Consider the following 27853-nt stretch of genomic DNA (forward strand, 5'->3'; position numbering starts at 1 on the left):
CATGCTGTAGGTCAGCCTCAAGGCTGTTGAGATACTGCCAGATAAAGAAACCAGAGTTTCTGTAGTACTTCTTGTCTTGGCACAAAGGCAGCTTTTCAAGTGTAAGCTAAGAGTTTAGGTTCTTGCTTTGTGTTTGCCTGTATTGTACAATGAGACAGAGAGATTTTTTGTAAGATATTTTCCCTGTACTATAGGAGCTAAAGGATGAACCAAATTAATTGTATAGTTTCAATAAGGGAACATAATATGTTTTTTTTAAGGAACACAGTTCGTAATTTTTTTTACTATTAATACAAAATTTCTAACGTGCCAGTATTTCGTAGGCATATGATCTGTTATAAGGCACTTTTTGAACTTCATGAAATTTAAACTGCAATGAGGTTTTAATATGTATTTCTTATATTTAGTTGCCTCAAATTCTATCTTGTTACAAATGATTTACCACCAGCAATAGAAAGAAAACAACTGTTTTCACCTCTGAAATTTGAAAGTGTCATTATAGGTTAAATTCTAATAAGCTGAAACAGATTAAAATTAAGAAACTAAAACATAGGCAAAGCATAGTTCAACTGACTGTTGTAAAATATTAACAATATTACTCATTCATGAACATTTTAAAAAGTATTTAAAGCTGTATGGTGTATATAGAAATTAATGTACTATAATTCCAGTCATATTGATATTTCTTAGTTGAGTGTATCCTGGTTACATGTAAGTAACTTCATTGTATTGACTCCGAACTGCTGGAATTTGTTAAATAAATGAACACTCATCAAAGTACACTAAATATTTTGTGTAGAATTATACAAGAATCATTTGATACAAAATATCTGTTCAATAAAGAAAATAAAATGATTGGTCTATTGAAAGTGATATATTCTTATTTGTAACTTATTTTGACTTCAGCTTATGTCAAATAATTATATTAATATAAGTTTCAAGTATTATTAAAGACATTCATTTTAGCATATAACTTAAATATCAATAAGGTGATATGATAAAGCATATGAAACTGTTGTTAAGAAATACATAGTTTTATATTATTTATTAACATTGAAGAAGTGCTTGTTGTTTTATCTCTGGAGTTCATTGGATGATTTAATGTTCACACCTTGCACAAAGTAAGATCACTATAATGTTTTCTGTTTCTAGGCAACAGAAGCATGAATAGTCAGTCACTTTGCAGATCCCTATTCTTTGTTCTATTTTTAGTCTTCTCCAAAATAATGCTTATCTAACTCACATTATTGCTCTCTAACTAAGCCTTCCATTTAAGGATTTTCTGAAATTAAATTTTCCATAACTGTCTTTTTTAATGTTATTTCCTTGCATTTATGTTTGTCCAAAGCATGGATTTATTACATTTTTTGCTTAAGCAAGCCTCCATTTGCTGAGGAATTGACTTATTGGTCCCATTCTCCTTTTAAGAAGTTCTGTATAACCATCTTTAGTTCCACATCAAAATGGAAAGTGTTTTCCATTTTGTAACAATTCACCCTCTTTATCTACATACTGTGAAATTCTTTATCTATGTATTTTTTTTTAAATAAGTTTACTTGGTGACCCAGTATTTTGCAAATAAATAAAACTCAAAACGAAAATACACAGTCATCTTAAAAACATGCAGTTAGAAAGTGTTCAGAAATTACTTTATGTAAAAAGATGTGCAGTAAAGTGCTTTAAGAATGATAAGAGTTTTGTAAGTTCCATCAAATATTATGTCCATTTAATATTTTATTGTAATTGAAGAAATCAATATTTTCATTAAAAATATTGGAAGAACAAATCTGTGATTTTTATGAAAGTTAAACTGTAAATGCCTTAACTGCTTGAAATGTTCACTGTATAATGTATAGAATATTTTACTTCTTTGTAAACCAGGAAGTTTAGATTATTAAGAGACAGTTTTGAACAAAACTTTTAAAGTAAGAGGTTAGATTAAGTTTCTACTAGTATACTGATGTATTTTGGCTTAGGTCCAATATCCTGAGACAAAGAAACACATGGCTTCTATAAAAATTTAAAAACAAATATGTAGGTAAAAGAAGCCTAACTCTGGAGTGTTTGAAGACTAATTAAGCTTTAACTCGGAAAGAATAGCCATATCATGAGAATATTTTGGCATTCAAATTGCTTATACATTTTATTCATTTGCCTTGACCTATTTCACTATCTAAAATGGGAAGTTTTTGACCCTGAGGATTTTAAGGGCCTTAAATGCCTAGCATTACATGTAGGCTATTCTTCAAAGGTTTGATGTGTATTCTATTTGTTCTGATTAAAATAGTGTTTGACCCACTTCCCTTGTGAAAATTACTTTTGAATTAGCTAGGCCAAATATAAGTTGCTATTTCAGTGCTGCTGGGCTAAAAATAAATTACTTTCTCTGAATCTTTGTACATACTAAACTTACATCAGAATTACCAATATTTTAATGTAGATTTCATATATAGAAAGGTGTATAACAACAAGATGTAGTGTTGAGTAATCAAGTTGAAAAAGTCTAAACATTATTTATTTTGTACCACTGTATTGTGCAAAAGAAAATTAACTTCAAAGGATGTGTGTGTTAGTTATTTGCATTAAGGTTAAATTTTACAATAGTTCAAATATTGAAATTAGTTTTAACCTTGTTTAAGAGAGAGTGTATGCATAGACAGGCAACACATGAAACAAACAGGCCAGAAAAAACATTATCTCATATAAATAACCTATTTATATTTTACAACTACTTCTATTTATTAATAATTTTAATTTTATTTCTCTCCAGCTTCATTACTACCAACTATTTTACCAAAACTATTGCAAATGGTGATTGTAGTTGAGGAATGGAAGGAACTGATCCCCTTTGGATATTAGTAAATAAGGTTATTAGGAATGCACATTTTGAATCAATGTAGACGTATCTTTGTTTAGATTTCAAGTTATATCAAATAATTAATTGTTGGTTTAAATAACAGGCAAAGATCACGTATGCAGATTCATTGGCTGTGGACGCAATGATCGCTTCAACTATGTAGTGATGCAGCTTCAAGGAAGAAACCTGGCAGAACTTAGACGGAGCCAGCCCCGTGGAGCTTTCAGTTTGAGTACCACCCTTCGTTTGGGTATGCAGATTTTAAGAGCCATGGAAACTATACATGAACTTGGATTTCTTCACAGAGATATTAAGCCTGTATGTGCTTCTGGTGTTTTGGCATCGATACTACTATTTTTTTATGAGATTCATTTTGGATTGCTATTATATATGTAGAAATTAGGGTGTAATGTGGACGTTATTGTTTCTAATTATAAAATTCTTAAAATTTAAGTTTTTAGACAACAATGGCATTTTTATATATGTACAAACACAGATTTTCTATAGTTTCTGAAATGTTGTATCTCATGTAGTGATCATTAGTATTTATACTGCAATATGATTTAAAGAAATTATCTTTATAAGTTGCTTGAAATTAGTTCAAGTAGTAATTTTCCCTTATTATTATAAATTTATGAAATGTGAAATATTTATTCCAGAAATTGTTTAATAATAAGTGATATTTCTCTGTATTACTTTTGATAGTAACAAGCACTGAACTAAAAATTCAACTTTCATTGTCAAATCTTTTCATAACTTGGGTCAAAAATTTTATTAACATTCGAAAGTCAGCAAATTTTACTTTTTTCTTTGTGTTTTTATGTAGTTTTAAGTAAGTCATATATTTAAAGTATGTTCAATTCAACAGTCTAACTTTGCAATGGGACATCAATCTCAGACATGTCGAAAAGTATACATGCTAGATTTTGGATTGGCTAGACAATACGTAACAGCATCTGGGGAGGTGCGTTCTCCTCGAGTGGCAGCTGGTTTCAGAGGAACTGTTCGATATGCTTCCATCAATGCACATAAAAACAAAGTAAGAAATTGAAGTCTTCTATTTGTAAAATGTATTTGTTTGTGATTTACATATATAAATTGATTTTTCCTTTTATATTGCATTTCCATGATTTTATAAATAGACTTTTTTTACTTCACGGTTTTTTTCTTATTTTATATACATTTTACTTCTCTCTTATAAGTAAATTTTGTTTTCTGAAATTTGTAAAGGTTTTTATAATACTTTTGTGTTTTTCCGTTTTCTTTCATGTAATATCTCTATAAATATAATATTGTTTGTTTTATATCCATATAACTACTTCACAGAGTGTGGATGGATCTTCACCAAATCTGGCATGAAGGTTGGTTGAGTCCATGCAGCAATATATGCAAACACAAAGTTTCACATTTTGAGTTTGGCAGTTTTTATAGGCATTTTTGTATTTTTAGTAGTTACATATAAGGGAAGCAACTTTCAATGTTCTATGATAATCTTTCATTAATCATGAATTTATATAACTCCCATCCTAAGGATGGGTATTCCATCTAGTTTTAAATAACAGTTTGAATCAGGTTAATGATGTGAGATATTTACATATATAGTTAAGTAACATATGGGTAATCTTCAGACTTTTATTTCAACAAATCTATTCCAACATGCTTCAAGAGTAACAAATAGCACTACACATGACTGCATGTTAAAATATTACACACAAGGGTTGATGATGTATTTGTGTTATTTTAACTCATTTGAAATTACAACCTGTGGTTGAGAATACCTGAGTCTTTTAAATACTTTAAAACTGTATTTGGTTTTAGATGTTCGAATTTTAAATTATTTTTGTTGTATTTTCTTTTTTCTTCTATTAATACTGTTAGTTCTTTCCTTTGGCAGGAGATGGGTCGTCATGATGATTTGTGGTCATTATTTTATATGATAGTGGAATTTGTGAATGGACAACTACCTTGGAGAAAAATTAAAGATAAGGAGCAGGTAAGTCAGAAAACTTTATAATAGGTATATAATGTAACTAGAATAATTCACATTGAGATCATAAATGTATATGACTTCACTCTAGACTTCTGCGTAGTAAATACTGAACAATATGTATTGTAATTATGAATCACTGGTAATTAAGGTGGGATAAGTGATAGAACTATGCTTATATATATTCTCTTTTATAACAGTATTTTAAAAGAATTACAAAATCTTTCATCCTCAGCTTGTACTCTCTCTCAGGTTGGTGTGATGAAAGAAAAATATGATCATCAGTTACTTTTAAAACAACTGCCATCAGATTTTTCTCAGTTTTTGGACCACATAGTGAACCTAGACTACTACCAATGTCCAGATTATACCATGCTGGCTGGACTTTTTGAAAGATCCATGAAACGTAGAGGTGTGAGAAACAGTGATCCGTTTGACTGGGAGAAAAACTATACAGACAGCTCCATGACGACCACCACATCTCCTGATATTATATCCAAACCAACTCTTCCAGAGTAAGTTATGATAAAAATTGTATAATAAGAAGATTACACATACTTTAATATGTGGTAGTTTTCTAATATAAAGACAATATTCCTATTTGATTAACTTCAAGTCATTGCCATGAATACATATATGTACTCCTTTAGAGTACTGCCTTTAAGTTTGAAATTCTGTTTACTATGAAGAAAGCATATTGCCTTTTAGGCTATTTGTACAACTGGCAGTAAAAAAGTTTGCAGATATTGTACAAATCCACATTGTATTTTGCATTTCAGTTAAGGTAATTTTCATGAGACTACAATTACTGATTATCTTCTATAGAAGTTGAATATGTTATATAAAAACGATTTTGAATCCTCACTGCATTGTTAAGTCCATGTCATCATTTTCTATCTGATGTATATTGCATCTTGAAAATAGTACTGTAGTATCATTTTATTGTAAAACAACACAAATTTTTCCCTGCATGATTTTGTGTACTTCATGTAGTATACAAGGTTGATAGTCTACCTGAGTATGTTTCAACATCCAAAATTGTAAGAAATCTATAAACACAGTGTCTGGTGACTTTACTGTAGTATCTTCATTGTGACACACTGTAGTGTGTTGTGCAGCCAAAACAATCTGCATGTCACACCAAATGTTACTAATAGGAGTGGTAGTTTAATAATTTTCCACTTTCTATAGCTTGGATTGTGGCAACCCAGACTATCACATATTTTCTGTAGATGTGCTCTATTGGACACTTACTTCATGTACAAAATTTCAAAGCAATCCATTAAGAAATACACAAGATATAAGACCTCCAACTTTCTGTTTTTTTTTCTTGCACTGAAAGTACAGAAACTATATTTGATGGAAAAACATATATAAGAGGATTTTTTTTCACATTTTTACACTGATAGCTTTTTACAACCTACTTACAGTTAGGTATCAAATTTGGTCTAAATATAAATCACATCTGCAAAGTTATTCAACAAAACTCAATTTTGACTAAAATGTTTTTGCACACACTTAAGAAAAAATATATTTTTATATATGAGCTATTTGTCTGAAATTTATTCTACAGTTTCACCGAAGAGTAAATGTTGACAGTTTTTAATTTTTCAGTCATTTAGATTAAACACTGTTGATTTATAGTAGCAAAACTATAGGGTGTAAGCACGTGCAGATACATAGGTATTGGTTAAGCCAAGAAAATTAGAAAACCAGTTTCTATCTCTAGTTTCCAAAAGAATTACACAGTTGAATGGTTATTATCATTGCCAGCTTTTATGAAATTCTCATAATTAAAGAGTATTTATGGAATATTAGCTTAATTCTCTGAATATGGGCTCGATCAATTTGTACTTGTACTTGTTTAAGTCTCTATAGTTTTTACACTGCTATCTTTCAATATAGTATGTATATCTTTGCAAAATTTAACAAACTTTCAGTAAACATTATAAGTCTTTCACTTATGAAAAAACATATTTTTAGTGAAGTATTTTTAATAAACTACAAAAAGATGTTTCCAAGAATATATTAAGTATTTGTTTTGACTAGTCCATGTGCCAATTTAATTTCATTTTTTTAAGATTAAAAATACTTTTGTTCATATCAGAAATATGAAAGTCTATTTGCATAGTTGTTGAAACCTAAATATATTTTAAATGCTTGTTTTCAGTAAAATATATTTTCACTGTTATTTTTTCTACCTCAGTTCAATACAAGAGTGGTAAGTTTGAGTGTCCTCACGATCACCAAAAAAGTATTGAAATAAGTTAACTTATTTTTTTAAGAATGACTTCTAATTGTAACATGAAACTACATTCTTTTATCCTGCATAGCTTTAAATTTGTCACAATATTTGTATATTTATACTTACATTTTATTATCCTTTGAACCATATCTGATACTGTTTGTTCCATTATAAGTTGTAAATCTCTTGAGGAATGGGAAGCTCATGCTATGCTATTCAGTTACATTACTATGAGAGGCTCACATGTGTGCCTTGTTAAACATTTTTATTATATTATTTTACCTAAGTTAACCCAAAGAGATCCCTATTTTTACATTTCATTTACTTTTATAATAAATATGAAAAACAAGAAATAAAGTACTTACCCAGTTTTTTTTTTTTCATGTTGATGACACTTAACACTACTTTAATACACCAATGGTAGTAATGAATTAAATAATCCACCAAAGAACATAGAATAATAACATACAAAAAGCAGACAGTTTCCTTAACTATCACAGTTATTCTGGATTTCTAACTATGTGACAAGAGGCATTACAAATTCATCCAAGCCAGTAATTATGTTTCTCTTGGCAACAAAGCTTATACTAACAGATAAATTAACAATTCTCTGTTCAGAAAAAAATGTAATATGATGTGTCATTTGATAGATGAAGTCTTTGGCTTTCTATTGATTATACATAATACAGAATTGAATGTATGTAAGAAGTATTAACATATCCTGAAAGAGAGGATGTAACAGGTGGGTGAGACAAGAGGGGTCTGATTTTTTACTTAATGACTGTAACCAAACCAGACTGAAGGCTATAAAGACTTATTGGAGGAGGTGGTGAATAAAATAGGGAAGATGGGATGCCTACAGAAAATTTGTCACCTTTCTCACACTAGGGGAAATTCACAAATTTTTGAGCCTGAGAGTATAATGTTGTACAGGGCAGTATCACAAGGGCTGTATGAGACATCACATCAAACCTGTCTTCAAGTAGAGGATGATACAACCAATCTTGGTGTGTGTAACCAATGCCAATAATTCACACTATTGAAGTGGGATGTTCTACAAGGCTGCTGATAGATTTTTCTCACAATATTTTACTTCAACAAAATGCCTGTTCCAGACTGGACTTTCATGGTAAAGTGAATGGGGATTGCTGCCCATTCCTATGATCTCTTTGACTGAATAAATCAGGGGCATCTTGCTTTTCAAAAGAGGGATTTTGAGGTCACCCATTCCACTGCCTCCACTGTCACATTTTCCCCCTTCTAATGGAGTATGGGAGTCTGTACCACTTACCAGTTCCTAGCTGTTGGAGTGGTGGACCATGGAGGCAACTCCATGATTGTACTAAATTCCTATTCAGCAGAGAATAGGGCAGTGGTATTCTGGAGATATATGTGGCATTGATTCTTCATGTAAATCACTGTTGAATAATAAGAGAGACAGAATAGATCTGCCAAACTGCAGTTCATCTCTCTGGTTGGGATCCCTCATTATACCATTAACTGGACATTGATTCACAGTGAATGGTTTTGGATTCAAGCAGAACCAACCAACATAATTCTTCACGTGTTGATTATGATTTCTTATTCTTCCTCAGTCATGGGAATTTTTCTCATGTGCTTCATCTCCATGTGGTGCATCCTGGAGACTGATGTTGCATGGATCTAGCTTCATTTGCCCCAGGTATATGGTTCCTCAGGAAGTCAGCCAGTCATCCATGTGCTCCAGCTTCTGTGTGGTACCGTCTGGAAGATGATGTTGCACAGGACGTATGCAGTTCATCTGACACAAACTCAGGTTTACTCCAAGAAGCTAATTTTTTGTAAAATGGAACTGCTATGGTTAGTTTTAGGTTTGAAGTGAACTGCCACAATGGCACATTCCTTTCAACTGTTGTTGTAATCTCATGTTCCCATATGGCTGGTGTTGGTTATGTATTTGTACAAGTGCCCTGTTCTGTCAACTGGTACAGAATTTTCTACTAAATTCAGAGCTGAAGATGGTATAGATCCTCTTTCTACCACAGGTTGGAAGATGCATGTTCAGTGCCACCTAGTTTTGGACTGAAGTTGACCTACCTTGTACTGTCTCTTGCATACTAGTCATTCTACACCTAGAAGCATATTCTTTTCAGCTTTCACACCATCTATCCCTGGCTGGGGACCCTACATTCCTTCTTCTCTTGTACTGTGATTCTGGAGATTTCAATAAGATGTGGAGTTGGACCATTCCAAATTTTTATCTCATTTTTTTTTGATGTGCTCCTAACAATTTCTGCTTTACTACCATACTGAGTAAATCCAGTACTGAAATGGTACAATCTCTTGTGTTTTCTTCTTGACAAGGGTTCACATTTCATAGATGTTCTTTGAATATTTATTTGATCCCTCCACATTTCTAGTGTAGGACTAGCTACTATGTAACTAGATGGAAGGTACTTTATAGGAGGTTATTACATTTGTACACTGAAAATACATTTCTTAATGGTAATTACCTCTTCTACCCTTCTTTCTCACTGCTGGTGTTTAATTTCTGTCAAATCTTGAAGTGATGGTTGGGTGGAATTGAAAAGAGGGAGTAACGCGTGAGGAGGATGTGTCACACTCCTATTGTTGCAGAGTTGTCGCATGGTAATTTATATAGAAAAACACAGTAAACCATGTTGATAAAGGGTTAGGTGGAAGATTCGAGGCTTTTATATACTTGAAAAAATTTTGCCTATAGAGAGCAGTATTGAACAAGAAAAGCTATTACATGAAATAGGATAAGCACCTATTGGAAATATACACTACATGGCCAAACATATGAGGACACCCAACTATCATGCTCATATGTGCTTGTTGAACATCTCATTGTAAAACCAACTTCTAATATGGACTTGGTCCCCCATTGCTGCTACAACAGCCTCCACAGCTTCAGCACTCAGCAGTCCCATTCTGTGAGCTTATGTGGCCTACTGCTTTATGGCTGAGCTATTGTTGCTCCTAGACATTTCCACTTACAGTTGACCGGGGCAGCTATAGCAGGGCAGAAATTTGATGAACTGACTTGTTGGAAAGGTGGCATCCTATGACAGCTCCACATTGAAAGTCGCTGAGCTCTTCAGTATGACCCATTCTCCTGCCATTGTTTGTCTATGGAGATTGCATGGATCTATGCTTGATTTTATGCACCTGTTAGCAATGGGTGTGGCAGAAATAGCTGAACCCACTAATTAGAAGGGGTGTCCACATACTCTTGGCCATGTAGTGTATTTTCAGTTTAGAAAATAATTATGTATACCTTAAAGAAATGCGTACAATAAAACAAAAAGCTAAAAGCTTAGTCACAGACATAGAAGGGGCATGCATAATTTATACGAAACTTCTCAACTTGAAACACTTTTATGCAGTTAGAGTAAGTCATATGTTTTGTGTATAATTTCTATTGTACAGGACATTATTAATTGCTTCTAATGTTTCTTATTTTGAGATTTTGATCATACCTCAAAAATATTTGTAGAAGTTGTTTAACATGTAAGAGATGAGCATGCAAAGGGCCATCCATTTATTTCTGTGGTATTTCTAGTAACAAGTTGGTCTCATTATTTTCTTAGAAATATTCTACAGAAGTTAGTTTAAATACCTGTTAAGAGAACTTTACAGAGAACAATATAAATATTTAATAATTAGTTTTCTGTAGACATTATCTCATTTGCTAAAATATTCTGTGTTGGGTTTTTAATTAAATGTTCAGTACTGAAACATGTTACAGAATGAACTTCTGTTACAGGAGTTGTGACACCAGAATATTTATTGTAGTTACACAGCATTTTCTGTAAAGAACCTTCTTTACATATTTTGTATAATATGTAACACACATTCAATTTAATATGGACTTATGATGAAGTTTTGTCTTAAAAAAGTAAAAACAATTTTGAAGTATACTCTTGAACTGGTCATCTGTTAAATATCTGCATACCAAAAACTATTGTTTCTTTTGTATAGAAATGCCTCACCTGGAAGTGTTAAAACAGATCATGTATTGGTAGACAACATCAATTATGAAGATCATGCTGAGAACTACAGACAAGATGGTTATAATGGTACCAGCAGAGTCAGAAATATGTTAGAAAATCAAAAGGTTCATGTTTTTGTATCTCCTTCTCCAAACAATAAAAGTGTTGTTCCTGACAACATTTGTCATGTGGCAATTGTACAACCTACATCATCAACTGAAAACAACAACATTAATGATAAACAAATTGGAGCTAATGTGAACAGGGATAAACCATTAATAGAAGTAAGTTAGCAGCAGTTTTTTTTTTCAAAAATAAATAGAAATATTGTTATCTAAATGGTAAAAATATTCAATATAAGTATGAATGTAATATAAAAATTAACATTTCAAAAAATGAAAAAGCAAATTAACTTTCTTTTGAAATGTGGAAATAATTCAACTACTTAAAACTTTAATAAGTTTTTATTTATTTCTTAACAGAGAATGGATGGTGAAATGAAGGAGGTACAAAACATTAAATCAAGAGATGCTCATACAGTCAGTGAAGAGAAGATAGAGGAAAGGCCTAGCTCTAGGAGCTCACGATCACGAAAAGACCTCCCCAAGCTGCAGATTGGTCCTATTCAGCAACATGAATTCATCAGTGAGCAACCAGAACTGCAGAGGGACAGCATCCATGCACACTATGGTGAGATCAATCAGCAAGATGATGGAGCCCATAATATTCGAGTTGTAACAACACAGAATGAAATGAACAAATACACTCCAACAGTCAACATCCAAATAACACAAAAGACTAAAGAAGAGGGTCTGCAAGACCAACAATACCATTCAGGTAGCAGATCTCGATGTAGAGATTCTTCCTTCACTCAGTTTGCTGTAGCAGAAGATGACAATGTATCAGCTCTGCAACAGGTCACAAAAGGTGCAACAGCTGCTATGACTCTGGTGTCAAAGTGGCAGGTGTCTTTTGATGACAGTGAAGAAACAGATAATGAAATGGAAGATAATGTTCAAGTAACTTCACCAGAACTTAGGTCTATTAAACGAGATTCTTCAGGTACCTCACTTCAGAAGAAAGTATTCTCAGCCTGTATTGAAAATGGAAGATCACATAATAAAAGTTCCTCTACTGAGGAAAGAAACACTGGCAATCAGTTAGAATCCAGCAAACTTAAAACAAAAGAAAAAGACATGGTGAAAGCTTTAGAAAATAAAGTTTCAATTATACAAACAGATCAACTAAAACAGAAATCTGAAGCCTGTAAACCAAGAGAAAGAAAGAGACCTGTAGAAAGACAATTATCATACCAACCAACAGACCAGTCACAACAAGATTCTGGTACTTGTAAGTCACTAGCACGAAGAAGACCAATACAGCGTTCTCATTCACACCCTAGTAGGTTTCCTTCAGACATTTCTGTTGAAGGTACGTATCAGTATGTAAGTTTAGGAGGCCTTCCCTTTTCTGGACCAATTCCTCTTGGTCTGCCACGAGTTTGGAGTTGCCCTTCATTTTGTTTCCATATACGTTCTAATCTTCAGCCTCCTCTGAAGCAACAAGCATCATTTGATGAAAATGTTTATGAAGTAGATGTTATGAGAAATGTAGTTGCTAAACAGTCACCTGATGAAAGTGGTCATGAAAACAAGGGAGACAGAAGAGCTTCACTGCCATTTATTCATCTAAATTCTTGTGAAGAAGAAAAAGGATGGAGAGCAAAAGGAATGAAAGGAAAAGATATGTCTTCAGAATCAGATGAAAATGTGAAAAACCAAAGTGAAGAATTTAAAAAGCATACACAGAAAACTAATAATGGGCAAAATCTTGATGGTTCCAAAAATAAAAAAGATAAAGTTGTTCAGAAATTAAACATTCTTCCTTCCAAGGGAATTCTTAAGAAACCTGGCCTAGAAAGATCTATTTCTCGAGATAGCTGTAGAGAGGAAAATGTTCAAAACTTCAGAAACTTGGAGCTAGACTCACAAACTTGCCACAAAAGAGATATTCAAGGGAATGATCAAGAAAAAGGGCAAGCAGTAAAGTCTCCTGTTTACTTTGATGAAGAATCCTTTCAAATGCAGCAAATTAATAGAAAAAAAGTTATAACAAAGGAAAAATCAAACAAGAGCTCTAGAGGAAAAGCAGTTAACACTCCATCAAGGGAAGAGACAAAAGAAATTGCTAAGGAGACATTTGGCACACTAGCAAAAGAAAATCAAATCCCACTTAATTCTGTACCACAGAAAAAGATTTCAGTGATAAATCTGAGTGAACTTCCAGAAGCATTCCACTTATTGGGAGTAAAACATTCTGATGTTGTAAATACTCCTGTTGATATAAACAGACACACTTCTCTTCCTGATGCTAAAAATGAACCTGAAAAAATACTTGGCTTCAAGCAGTGTAGTGTTTTAGAAGCACACAGTTATGAACTGGGACAACAAAAAGTGATGAAAGATTTACAGCCACACTGCTCAGGACATAAAATATCTTTATTTGAAAATAAGGAAAATGGATTTCATTATTTGTGTGACCAAGTGTCTTCTGGCAAAGAAAACATTATTAAATCAAGTAACCAGGAATTTATAACTCAAAAACGTTCATTGGGGAGTTCCCAAGTAAACCAACTTTCTCATATTCCTGTTTGTCTGCTTGAGTCACAGAAGGATAACAATATTTATTCAACATTTGAAAGTTCTCAAACACCCTTTCAAGTTTATCAAAAACCTCAATTGACTGTCAGAGAACAGAGACGTCCAAAGTCAACGACTGAGAGTAATGTTAGAGATGGAAGTGAGAAGTACAACAATCAGACTTGCAAATATGTATATGATGAATTTAACAACTACTTCTCTTCAAAACATTTATCTGAAAGTCCAGCAGACATAACTAACACCAGTCTAGCATATAATGGAGCCTCAAAAACAGGACAAAAAAACAGGAGTTCCCAGCCTTACAAACAAGAGACAACAAGAGAAGAAATAAGACATGTACAAAATTGTGAAGTTGGTGACAAATACAAGAGTTCTGAACAACAAGATATAGATGAAAAAGGTCCTGTGGTAAGACGCCGCAGAGAGACCTCTGACGACAAGTATGTTAAAAATGAAACAGAATTGAATTTGAACTTCCAACGCCATCGGCGCCATCGTCCTGCCACAATATGTGAAGAATCTTGCATTCCAGTACAAAGAGGGCAACAGTCAGTTTCAGAATCCAACAGGCAACTTTATGAAAAGAGTTCATCAGATAGTCACCAATCCTCAAACAAACTTCTGCAAAGTCATGTAGATAAGATGGAGCAGTTATCTAAAACTCCAGATGTCCAAAATGCTGTTACTAGAGGGACTACACCACTACCAGGAGATCCTCCCAAAATAACTGCATTCCACCAAGGTTGGTAGTAGAAAGTTGCAAGCAATTTTCTCTTTTTGTACTATTAGTATGATTTTTAATTTGAAAATTAAAATTTGGCAAGAAATTTAAGGATATTTTGTTATTTCAGTAAAAGTTTCATAATTAATCAACAAACTGTATGGTAACTTTTTGTGTTTTAATAACATTCCTGTAAACATACATTTTTGATGGAAAGCTTTAGATGATGCTACATTATTTTATATTACATCAAACTTTCTCAACTACAACCTTATTTTAGTGTTGTTTGGTTTATTACTGACAGGCGATGTGGATATCAGCTGTTTTCACCAAGTGACCCGACAATAACTGGGAACAATTCTTCCCAAGGAAAGTCTCCTGACTGAGAATGCACATCATTTTTTGTGGAGAGAATAAAGTTCAAAACCAGCAGGACTGGTGACACAAACATTGCTATTGATACTTTCTTTAGAAAATGTTAAATAAGGATATAAACATGAGGTCTACAGAAGAAGAGTGGTGTTATACATTTTTTAAATTACACTATTTTAAAATAAGCACATCTAGTCATAAGGTTTCTCAGGAACAAAAGCATGTTTCAAGAAACATATTTGTATGTAAGCCTCTAGTTTTTTGTTTTGATTGTTAAATTATAACTTTATTTGGAATTGATTTGACAGAAATGTGAACTTATTGTTCAGTCACATATGAAGTTTAGTGCATTATTGGATTTCAAAGTAGCATATCTTAATTTTAATTCCTGCAAAACATTAGCAGTAGCACTAATACTGCCTAATGGGGACTACTGGTAAATAACCCAAAATTATGGCCTCTGCACATTAAGATTTGTGTACTTTAGTTCCTCCTTTAAAGCATTTGCACCCCAATTTTCTGGGAAATTAAAAATCCTAGTTGGTTGCAAGAGCTATGGTCACACTTGGAGATGTCTGTAATTTATTCTTAACTACCAACTATTATGTGATGTCTAAAGAAACATGTAATATAACTTTTACGTCTTATTTTAAAAGAACCAGTTCTCAATAGTACTGTGTCGTTAAGAGTGAAAATTTAGTCCCAGATATATGAATTAATTGTCCATGCAAGAGTGTTGGAGAATAAAATACCTAAATATTGAGAAATAAATTAAGGAAGAACATATATTTAGAAGAGCATGTTTTAGTGTCAATATTAGTGTGAAATGAATGATGTACAAGTTTTGGATAGTTTTCCTAATTTTAAACACCTGGAATACTGAATACAGTGAATATCAGGCATATTACTTATTTATGTAGTTCATAATTATTTTTTTTAGGGTCCATATTTGTGGCAACTGTCCTCCACTGGGACAGCAGTAAGTTTTCAGAGTTACAACACTAAAATCAGGCATTCAGGTCCCCTTGGTGGACACAGCAGATAGTCTGACACGGCTGTGCTATAAGAAAAACACTTGTGGCAACTTTTTCCATTACAGCAATATTTTGTTGTTGTAATAATTGTTCATATTTATTTATGTTTAACTCACAAAGTTAAGGAATGGCTGAAGTACATGTTATGGGTTATCTTTAACATTAGGTACTTACTATTTTTCATTTACATAGTTTCTATTTACCTTATGTTGTATTGTAATTAATGTCATACAAAGGAAATTCTTGTAAATGATGATGTGAAACTTACTTACTCCGTGGCTGCTTTTTTTCCAAAAATAGTTGGTAACCACTTTTGCTGTAAAGTCAAGTTAATACTAGTGTTTTGTATATTACTTATTTAATAGTCAAGATTCCTTGTTTTACAGATAATCTTACCAAGTATGAAAGGCTAACACATTTCCATGTATTGTTAATAATGTTTCTTTGTTTGATTCATCCCAAGGTAACTGAGGATTGTGATGGTGGGCGACAGGGAGATATACATACATACACACACACAACAAGCTCGAAGTCTTAGGAATTCTGTAAAAATTTAGAACCATTTATCACAAACAGGATCCAAGAAAATAATAAAACTATGTGCCTTTAAACATAAAAGTGGAGAATATGTATTATATATGACAGGTAGTAGTTTGTTTCACAGGAAATGGTATCATTTACTTCTCTCCTTATAATCTTTGGTATTGAACAGGAATACAAGTTTTAAGAAACCCCAAGTTTAGCATATAGAAAATATAATAAACTCTGAAGCAGACTTCTTACACAAGTTGTTGGATGCTGGTTTACAGAGAGATTTAACATAACACTACTGACCCAGTGATGTCATTTTTCCTTATGGGTGTGTTAGTATATAAACATTTTGAACTTTGTTGTAAAATCTGCTAAATAGAAAGCTTATTCACTCTGTTATAGATAGATATATAACTTTACAGATGACAGTGCTCACAAGTTTACTCAACCTTTTGGGTTTATGGAATACAAATGTTACCCACCAGTTTTCAAATGATTTTCTATCAACACTATAGTCATTAAAAATACAGTGAAGATCTAGTATAACAGAAATATTAATTCTGTATAAAATGTTTTGCTCCAGGCCTAGTGAACCTATTTGATTCTGATAAGTCACAAAATGCAATAATTACTCAATATTCACCAATGACAACAGTTCTTCAGGAGGGGAAACATAAGTAATATCACAAATTGTTTCCTAGAATAAAATTTATTGATACTTTGAGGTCATTTATGGAATTTATGATCAAGCTTGATAGAGTTAAAAGTCGTGTGTTAACTCTTATAATAGTATGTCTTTTGTTGCTAAACTTAATTTTAAAAATGTTTTAGTCCAAATATTTAGAGATTTTTCTTCTGCTGACTATGTACACAGTCAGCAAAGTTGGAAAGTGAATGTATCATGTCTGTAATTGTATAAGAACATTCAGAGTTATTCTAGGCCAATGGAAAAGGGATTATTTTGTACATTTGATTGACAATTAAAAGTTGTGTGTCTGTATATGTGTGAAGGAAATTTTGTTACATTCTCTCATCTCACAGACAAGATGATAATACTTGTGAACTGAAACTGAAAAATTCTTGTTATTAAACTCACAACAAAAAGTTGTTTAACATTCATGCTATGCTCATTGTTATTTACTATTACACATTATTGAAACATAATTTGAAATTCATGTCTTGTCAGGAGGTCATATCATCTCCATGCTTTTATCTTTTTTTAAACATTAACTTCCAAAATGTATTATTTTTGAAATATTTTTTTTTAAAAAATCAGAGAAAAGTCGGTCACTCCAGATCATTTGTTTTATCCCCTAAATTTAATTTTTTATCACTACTAGTCAGACCAAATATACACCTATGAAATAAAAACAATTCATGTACACATTTTTTTCTCATTTTATACAGAAAATACCATTAAAAAACATGCCCACATTTTTTGTTTAAGCTTTAAGTAATACAGCAAATTAAATATTTCTAAGTCTCTGCTGTGATTTAATTTGTTTTTGTAACATAATGTTTATAATGTACATCACATAATAATCACAAAGAAATACACCTGTTGTCTTAAATGTAATCGCATAATAATCACAAAGAAATTCGCCTGTTGTCTTAAAAACATTTTTATAGTACTCAACATAATTACAAATACTCAAGCTAACCAACAAAACTTTTTTGTCAAATAAATGAAATAAACAGTCAAATGAGCTACAGTACATTTCTGAACAAATATGACAGGTATCAAATATAGTAGTATCCACTAACAGCCAGCTGAAAAAAATGTATAAGCAATTGCATTTCAAATGCCAGTGTTAGTAAGGGTTTCTTTTTCTTTCTTTTAATTTTTTGACACCAAAAAGACCAATATTTGAAAAAGTCATCTCTTACTATATGAAAATTACTATCTGTTGTAGGGAATTATTCAAATATGTACAATAAACCTTTTTATGTAGTATTTATTAGTGTATTTGTTTTTGGCTCTCAATAACTGTGGTAACTGTAGCTACACAATTAATTTCACAAGTTTATTAGTTTGTTTTGTATCAAAATCAAACAAAATAATATCTACTCTGAAATCCAGGACATTATTTTAATAGACGTAGTTCTAACAATATAATTCTGTATTATATAAAAGGTTAGCTAGTAGCATATGGTATATTATATGAATCAATGTCTGAAATTTATGATCTAACAACTTCTGTATTTACTCATCACTAATTTCAAAAACATTAAAATAAAAGAAATCTAGTTACTTTTTCTGAACTACTTATTTCAAAAAACAATTTACAAAATTTTAACTTAGTTTGATGAACTTCATCCTAGAGCATAAGGCACCTTAAAACGAGTTAAGTACAAAAGCCTCATAAAAATGTCTTTGGTTTTCAATTTTTTCAAAAACATAATCTACTATCATAACTTAAAATTATAGGTAGGTATGTTACATCTACTGGACAATAAAAGTAGATGTTAATATTAAAAACTATTACAAACTGTAAAAGATGCTGTTCATGATGATGCATGTGATATAATTCTTTCCTGAAAAGAAAGAATAAATGATGTATAATATTATACTCCAGAGTTAAAAAGAATCAAATATTATCAAACTGTTTATTATTATTATTATGCATTATTAACAATCTATTAAGTTAAACATTAACTTGATTACAAACACATTTAAAATCAGCTACTTCAAAATATTTACAATTTAATGATTTCACAACAGGAAAGTAGGTTTTTCACATCAACTTTCATCACTTTAGTGTAGCATGCTTAAAGTTCTTTTCAAATTAGTGTTAAATCAATAATACATAATTATAAAGGAAGTGGTTCTTACTTATGGATTCACTACTAATGACATGTTAATGTATTGATCACTTCTATTATTCAGGTGCTGTTGACACATCAATCAGCAAAGGGTCTATAACTGCATGTAAACAGTGTTGTACAATGATTAGATGTCCTTGCTCTCTTGTGAATAATGGAAATATTTCTTTCACTTAAATCTCATGCCACTTAACTCAAGATTTCTGCAGTGGTATGTTTCAGTTACCCATATAGCTACAAGATGACAGAATTGTGCAAACATTTTATTCTGAATGAAACTACTGATATTTTACAATAAGATAATCCAGGATTACTTAAGGAGGATGGTGCAGATGAAGATAGTAATTATTAGCCCAGTGGTTCTGAACCTGATGATGAGAGAACTGTAATTTACTGAGCAGGTGAATGTTCAAGTTGACTTATTCATAGCTGACACTGCTTATCCAAACACAAATGATGACACTGAAACACTGGCATTACTCAATAGATGGTAGACTCTCCAGGCTATACATGTTAGTTCAACTAATACTTATTTTACTATACAACATCAAATGCTTGAAAGTTTGCCATCTGAAAACATTTCAGTTGAAATTTTCAAACTCTTTCTGATGGAAGATGTGAACATGATTGTTGCTGAAGCAAACAGGTTTGTTGAACCTTCTTGGAAGTGAAACCACCTTAAGCCTAAAAGCAGAATGTATCAGTATTTTGAAACTGATGCATCTCAAAGAAGGAATTTTCTTGGTATTCTCTTTGTCATGGACATCATATAGAAACCACAGACAAAGGATTACTGGTCAAATGATCCAGAGCTGGCTACTATGCTTGTCAATACTGCTAAACCACATGGTTGTTTTGAACTACTGTTAGTTTTGATACTTCTACAGTAATGAATGTGACTTGGCACATGGACCAAAAGTGTTGCAGTGGCAAATTGGTTAAAGCAAATAAAGAAAATGTACTACTTTTGAGTAAACATGACTATAACAGATACTTTAAATTTTCTATAAATCACATTAAAGTGGTAGACAACAGTGTAACAAAATATTTGTATGTATATGTATATATATTTATAGAAACATCAAATAAATCCGTATTAAAAGAAAAAATATGTATTGAATTAAAAGTTAAAATTAGTTTTCTGAAGAACCCTGCATCATTCCTCTAAAATTCATAAAGAAGATGCTGTTTAAGACTTGTATTTCCAAGAACGTTGTAACTATAACTAAGAAATTTTCAATTAAACGTTTTAGTTCCTTTTATACCTGATGAGTTTGTTCTGTTTTTTCTTTTTTACATCATGATCAAGATGATCTGTGACATTTTTTACTATTTAAGGAGGTGCCAGCCATGAAATAAGTACAACTGTTAATTGTTTAATGTGATGATAACCTTTGGTGTCACACAAAATCAGAGAAATTGTTATAACTCTTTGAATATGCTAACATTTATACTAATGCTCAGTTTAAAAACAAAACTTTAATTAAATTATAAACAGTACTAGCACCAGTTTCATCTAATCTTTTCATAACTAAACATAACTATCAAATGCTTTAAAATATTTATTCTCTGCTTCAGAATACTAGCTACGTTGACGACATTTTAATATAACATAACAATGACAGTTTTGATTTTTCTTTGAATGTATAACTAGATACATCCTTACATTCCATTCAGCATGGAATTTTTTTTATTTCTTTAAAGTTTTCATGTCAAAAACATGAATATGGATTTCAAACAAAGGCCTATTAAAAACCAATACAAATGCAACTTCATCTTAGTTGCCAATAAATCCCTGGAAAATTTTCATAAGTTGGTTTTTGTCACTAAACTCTCAAATAAGGTAGCTAAATAGAGTAATGAGGCTAAATTAAGGTTAAAAACTAAAACAAATAAACTTGATCTTGCCATTCTGCAACAGGTCATGGGTCAAACAAAGGCCATATCATTGCGTTTGTTGACTTGCATTCAAAATTTTATTGAACTAGTATCTTATAAATTTAAGTCAATAAGTTTTGTGTCAAATTGTAGATTATACTTCAAATTTTAGTATCATCCATTTGTTATTGACATTAAATGCAACACTGATTCAAATCACATATTTGTGCTGTCCAAACATTAAGTCTATAGTTTTTTTTTTTACAAATTAGGAACTCAAATTACCAATACTGGTAAGCTAGAATATCAAATAAGAACCTTATATCTTTTTTCTGTTTTAATGTTCATCACATACTGAATAAAACACAGGGGCCCAACTCACCTTCTTTTCATGCTAGATTCCAAGCAGTAAGGTAAGATTTTAGTAAGCCCTAAAATAAAGCTTAGTTTCTAAGTTTGACAAATTATAGTGGAATTCTATTGTACTAATATAGTAATTTATGATTTTCGGTTATTTCAAAATGTGCATATAAAACAAAAAAATTATTTCACATCTTACATGTGTGAAATTTGATAAGACTTAGCAACTTATGGCAAGCAGCAAACAAGTACAAAGTTCATGACTAGAAGAATAATTGTTTGCTATTTTTCTTTTATTTACTATTGTATGATTTAAGAAAAATAAATTTAAGAACTCATTTCTAAATAGTAACAATGTATATAAATATACAATTTATTATAACTGAAATGTGACTGTATTTTACAAAATATTAGTCCACTAAAATACAGCCAAAACATGAGTACAGAAAGATGACTGCACGTGTGTCACGTCATTGCAACTTCTGTAATGTTAACCACACACTGATGAAATAGTGAAAGGTCAATATAACAAAAATAATAAACATAAATAAATGAGGTTTTAGCTGTTTGTGGTTTTGTATTATAATTTGAAGTCATTCTCGAAAAATAAGAAGATAAAGCAAACACTTATCTTTTCTAATTATGACCTTTGTACTCAGCAAGCTACGACAAGCAGCAACTAAGTCTCAAGACATTTTGCACATGGACAATGTGAAAAAAAATAATGAATAATTATAAATTACTTCATCAATATCATAGGATTCCATTATAACTTAAAGTTTAATAACTAAACTGTATTTGTATCTAAAAAAATATGAGATTTTGAAAAGGCTAAAGACTCAACTTACCAACACAAAGGTTTATCTCAAAAACAAGAGAATGCTATTATATTTGAAAATGACTGAGAAAATCACTAAGGGTACATTCTGAGCTTCTAAAGGCTATTCACATATCATATATAAAAGTAAGTGTATATAAAGGATTATTTCCAAAATTGGAAAGAGGAGAGCAGGTGCCACTATCTTTGATTCACCAAATATATTGAAAGCTCAACAAACATTAACATAAAAAGGGTTTTACTTTACATTCTGGCCTGTCAATGTTGGTAACATGAGTTCTTAAATCATACAGAACTATAGACTTCCAATTATGACATCACAAACACCAAATGTGAACCAGTGCCACATGAAACAAAAATTCATATTAGGTGTGCTTGTTTAATATTTACTGTTAAATTAAGAAATTAAATCATGTATAACAAGAAAATATGAATTATAACCTACAGTTTGATACCAAACTTAAGAAGGTAAGTGCATAAAATAGTAGTTCAATGAAATTTGAAATGCCAGTCAACAAACACAATAACATGGCCTTTCATACGTGAACCATCATGATAGGGTTAATGATTCTTATTTCATTACAAGTTATAAATTGCCCAAACCAATAAAATATATATTTTACAATGTCTCATGGTTATCACACCATATGTCTGATGTGTACATTTCAGATATTTTGTTGTTTATGAGTTATTGCTTTTTATTAATGCTAATGTATGAGTAGCCAGTATAATGCCACTGGGTTAAAAAGGATTAAATACTTGAGAAAAGTATTAATTATTCTCTGTTTAGATTAAGTTTTAAGAGTAATCTGCTAAAAGACTACAGAATGAAATTTGTTTTTAATTTCAAACTAAAACTGCTAGTAATAATGGAAAATAGGTCTTTACCTTAATAGGCCTAAATGTATCTGTCAGATGTAGGCCTAGGCTACGAAGAAGAACAACTGGTAACAAGTCTGTGCTGTACAGTCGATTTAGACCATCTATAACACACATGGTTGGCACAACATGACGTTGTCGTTCAGTTTCATATTCCAAAAGTGGTTCCAGTGTCCCTAGCAAAAAATAAGAACATTTCTCAACATACTTACCTTAAAACTAACCACTTTTCTCAATTTGTTGGTTTAGTTTTTCTTGTATTCATTATTTACCAATAGACAGAATATAGTTTTCAATACCTTGTTAGATGTCGTTATTCCTATTTTCTTCAGAAAAAAAGACAGGAAAAATAATAATAATATTTACAAATAATTCTTTACTATAAACAGTTTATTTTATAAATTTATATATTATCAGAACTTTAGTTTTATTATTTCTACAGTGTACTTTAAAACTAATAACTTGGAAAAAGCATAGAACCCATTTCTAAAGAACAGTCTTCTAACTTTACTAAAACAGATCACCTCACTGCTGTTTGTAATCTATTTTACTCTCTCTATAAAAAATCTTGGTTGAGTAAAATTTGTTCTAATATAACATGAAAATCAATCTCAAAGTAATTAAGAAGAACATGCTTCAGTCATAATCATGGAATTTGTTAAACATTTTGTAGTTCTTTTCATTTTTGTTACAAGTTTATTTGACAACACTGAGACACTGGTGGTTAAAATAAGCCATGTTTAATTACCTGGTATAGAGACCATTAGCTCAACTTAACAGCAAAAAACTAATCTAGTCTCATGTATTAAATTATGTTCTATATCCAATAACTTTAATCACACTACATGCTTAATACCTACATAAAACAACAACAATACATTTTAATCGTGCATCTTTATATCAACCTAACTTTATATCCAGTTTCAATAAAGGCAACTATGATTTGCAACTCTCTGATAACACCTTGAGATGAAACACTTAATATACTTACCAATATCATTTCCATTATATACAGAATTGCCTAGAAGTCTAGTAAGAGTCTGAACATCACCAAAGCCAAGATTTACACCCTGTCCTGCAAGTGGGTGAATCCTATGTGCTGCATCACTATAAAGAAAGGAAACACATACTATTGGATGATAAGAAGCCTAACATTACTCCAATGTTCCAAATAATAGTGCAGGGAGGAAAAATTTCTCCACAATTAATAATGATACAGGTACTATTATTTGTAACATGAGAAAAACTAACCATATAAAAAAATTCTTACCAAATTTCTTCAAGTTTGCCTTTTTCTGATGATGCATGTAATTTTAAGATTAAACATCTTGCCATAGGTCAAAGTGTACATGTAAGAACGTCTTAGAGATACATTCAAAATTTTAAACTACAAAATAAATATTTTAATACACTTAACATCAAAGTGTAGTTAATAAATCAACATTTGATATTATGAGTTTTAATTTTAAAAGAAAACGTTTAAATAAATTCTCAATTGCATGTGAATCATGATATTTATTCACTTTGATTTGCCCAACCAATATTTTTTTCACCACCCCACTCTGATGTCCTGAATTTAACATAAATTACACATATATATATATTACTAAGGTAAAGTCTAGCTTTTATAGTCTTCTATTTTTGTTTATGGAAAAATGAACTGAAAAGTCAGACCCACTTCCCATGCCCACTTGTCATATCACAAACTGCTCATATTTCTCTCAGAAAGATAAAGTTCTAATTTAACAAATGATATATAATGCTACATTGTTTTCAGTTGAGATTTTTTGCTTTGTCTACAGATTACAAAATGTTATCTCCAAATTCAGAAAGAGCAGCTAAGTAATTATCGGATTTATTCTTGCTATAATTTGATAATCTTAAATATATATTTGAATCAATAAAAATTATTTAGTGTACTAGTGCCATTACTACAAAAAAAAGTAGGCTTAAGTTTCATTGGCAGGCTGACAGCAAAACAAATAACTAAAAAAAACAAGTGTGCAAGATATAAGTAATAAGGTCACAATTTTTCAATACTAAAACTGTACTTCTGAATGGTACTTCCCTCCACTCACAAGATTAGCTTTATTTTTGCTGCCATCTAGACATAAACATTTGTATAGCACATACCACAAGCTTTCTGCAAGATTCCAACAAGCAAATTAACATGCATCATCTCTCCACTGATAGGAGAGCACCATTGTCACATGACTCCCTCTATGCACCAAACCATCATTTCAAAGTTTGGCAGAAGACACAAGCACCAGAAAATTGTGGGAAGAAGGATGAAAAGTGTGAGAGAGGAGTATCAACTGTAAATATATTTTCAGTATAGGAAAATTATAACTTCCAATATGGTATCTTCCTCCACTCACAAGATTAGCTAAAACCCGTTACTGAAAAAAGGAGAGATCGATGCAAGCAAACAACAGACACACTCCTTGAAAACTTATGAAGAATATCTCCATCGATGAGAGAAACAGATCAGATAATCTGAGGAGGGTTATCACACCTCTTCTGAACCAGGTATCTCTTTGCCATAAACAGAAATTAATACACATGGCAGAAAAGAAAGAAGCACATCTGAGTTGGAGAGGAAAGTGATCCCAATCAGATGAATAAATCACTCAATTTCACAGAAAGTGAAAAAATGAGGATGCATCCATGGTATAAAATGGCTAGGGCATGGTAGACCAACATCTAAACCTCCTTGCTGGTTAATGACATCTGATAGGGTAGGGTGAAGATCATCCTGTCTTTACCTGAAGCCCTAAAATTGGAAATGTGAGAAAATGACCAACTCCAGGGCATGACACAGGGCAGGAGTGGGATTAAGCCAAGGATTTATCAAGTATCTGAGAGAAGACCATCACTTGCAATCAACCCCTGCTGCTGTAAGAATGGTCTGAAATGTCCAAAGGTCAATAATATCACTGTTGCAAGAGAAAATGAGGAAATTCCCAGGACAGAGATAGAAACATGATCCATGACATAGAGGGAAAAATCAAGGAAGGAAAATGGACAACCTCAAACCTGTATGAGGACTTATGTTGATTAATTCATTAAATATCCAAAACCAGCCCAGATGGTACTGATATATGTATGAAAGTAGGATGAGGTGCCCATTTAAAGAGGTGAACTGCATTGAGACATCTCACTCTCTTTAATGTGTTATTAAAGTCACAAAATGGTACACCTACTACACTGACAGAACACCACTGCTCTATTTTAAAGTGAATGGTTATAGCCATCTCTTTGGAATCCATCCAGTAGGATGCCTCTACTGTCAACCACCCTAGTGGCTTCGAAATTGTAAGTTAACTTGTGAAGATTTCCCATACTATACTGGAAGAATGGTGGAAAATACGAGCATCAGAAAGTCTAAGGGGACTGATACACCCAAGACATTGCAATAGATGAGCACAATACCTTATTTTGAAAAGCAGACCAAACTAATTTTTCAAATAAGGTAAGGCAGGGATGGGCAACTGTCTTATTCTGCTTTACCAATGCTGTACGTAGGTGGTACAGTCTGGTATGGGCCTATTTATGAAGCATATATCACAAGGTTTTTGGTCCTCTAGTGATCTTGTGAAAGGTAAGCAGGTAGAACCATGAAAAAAGCATATGAATCAACACGGTGTATAGCACAGATTTGTAGGAAGAATACCTGGCCAGGTGCTATTCAGCACAGAGTGGGATCCAATAAAGAAATTTGAAGCAAGAGCTGCCAGGAAATCATTAATAAATACTTACCTAGTGTCAGAGCCACAATGAAGTCTGAAGTACAGCCACAAGTGGTAGGAGATACCCCAAGGATACAGAAACTGTGACATGATGGATATAATGAAAGATATCCAACTTCAGAATTTCCTCCAAAGGCTGACCAAGATGAGGAGTAAGGGAAAAAATGATGTGATGAACTTGATGGGAGGTAACATGGAATATTGTATGTTAGGAAGGAGAGAAAGAAGAGTAAGCCAACTTGATTAACCTATGAACCCAATTAGTAAGGATAAATGGGAAAAAATCCCAAGAGAAAGAGAAATGCTAGGGAATGACTAGGATGACCCATGCTCCCCAGCTCTAAAGGGATGTATCTGTGAACAGATATTAATTTGCCCACAGAGAAGAAAGCAGGACACACACTAAAGTATAAGCCTCGTCCAACCATTTTTGGAAATTGTCCATAATGTAGGGAAAAATGGTGCTGGGTGAGCCCATAGTATCCTATGGGTCGTGGAGAACTTGTTGAAGGACTGAACATGAGCCCAACTGAGATGTATGAGCAGAAAGTGACAGAGCAGACAGGGCATTCCATAGAACAAAGCCATACAGGCTGGGTCCAAATGAGATGAGTGTTGAAGAAAAAATCCAAATGAATGAGTTACTGGATATGATGCAGGGAGGACTTCTCCACTTTATATTCAACCAAACCACTCGAGCAGCTTTACAAAGGAGCTGATGAGTATGACAGGCCAACTTCCATTTGGAATGAGTGAGAAGAGGCCAGTTACCTACACAGAAGTAAAAACACAACCCCAGGCCAAAGCTAGCACAAAGAGTAGAGTGCGATATTGATACACTGCCCCACAATAAACAAACCACATATAAGAACAAAAAGCTCCAAGGTGGCAATAAACAGATAAGAATTGGAGAAATCCATCTTG

General features: G+C 32.1%; 2 protein-coding genes across 11 annotated transcripts in view; one reads left to right on the top strand and one right to left on the bottom strand.

Annotated features, from left to right (window-relative positions):
• Positions 1-17402, top strand: part of LOC143222857 (uncharacterized) — a 36388-nt gene extending 18986 nt beyond the window's left edge. For 2 of the 4 annotated variants that reach the window (XM_076449949.1, XM_076449950.1), the window contains exons 4-10: positions 2961-3175; positions 3726-3896; positions 4752-4850; positions 5097-5359; positions 11074-11368; positions 11567-14490; positions 14770-17402. In XM_076449949.1, coding sequence (XP_076306064.1) covers positions 2961-3175; positions 3726-3896; positions 4752-4850; positions 5097-5359; positions 11074-11368; positions 11567-14490; positions 14770-14851 — 4049 coding nt within the window. In that variant the 3' untranslated portion in view covers positions 14852-17402. Of the gene's footprint in view, positions 1-2960; positions 3176-3725; positions 3897-4751; positions 4851-5079; positions 5360-11073; positions 11369-11566; positions 14491-14769 lie in introns of those variants that run through there. The other 2 variants (XM_076449951.1, XM_076449952.1) reach the window with 2 other exon arrangements.
• Positions 17403-18008: 606 nt separating this feature from the next.
• Positions 18009-27853, bottom strand: part of Coq6 (ubiquinone biosynthesis protein COQ6, mitochondrial) — a 58311-nt gene continuing 48466 nt past the window's right edge. For all 7 annotated transcript variants that reach the window (XM_076449955.1, XM_076449953.1, XM_076449957.1 and 4 more), the window contains exons 11-13: positions 24172-24287; positions 23190-23356; positions 18009-18937 (exon numbers count right to left, since the gene is read on the bottom strand). In XM_076449955.1, the coding sequence (XP_076306070.1) occupies positions 18908-18937; positions 23190-23356; positions 24172-24287 (313 nt within the window). In that variant the 3' untranslated portion in view covers positions 18009-18907. The remainder of the gene's footprint in view (positions 18938-23189; positions 23357-24171; positions 24288-27853) is intronic.

This window comes from Tachypleus tridentatus, chromosome 8 (genome assembly GCF_004210375.1).
Source record: "Tachypleus tridentatus isolate NWPU-2018 chromosome 8, ASM421037v1, whole genome shotgun sequence".
NCBI classification, from domain to species: domain Eukaryota; kingdom Metazoa; phylum Arthropoda; class Merostomata; order Xiphosura; family Limulidae; genus Tachypleus; species Tachypleus tridentatus.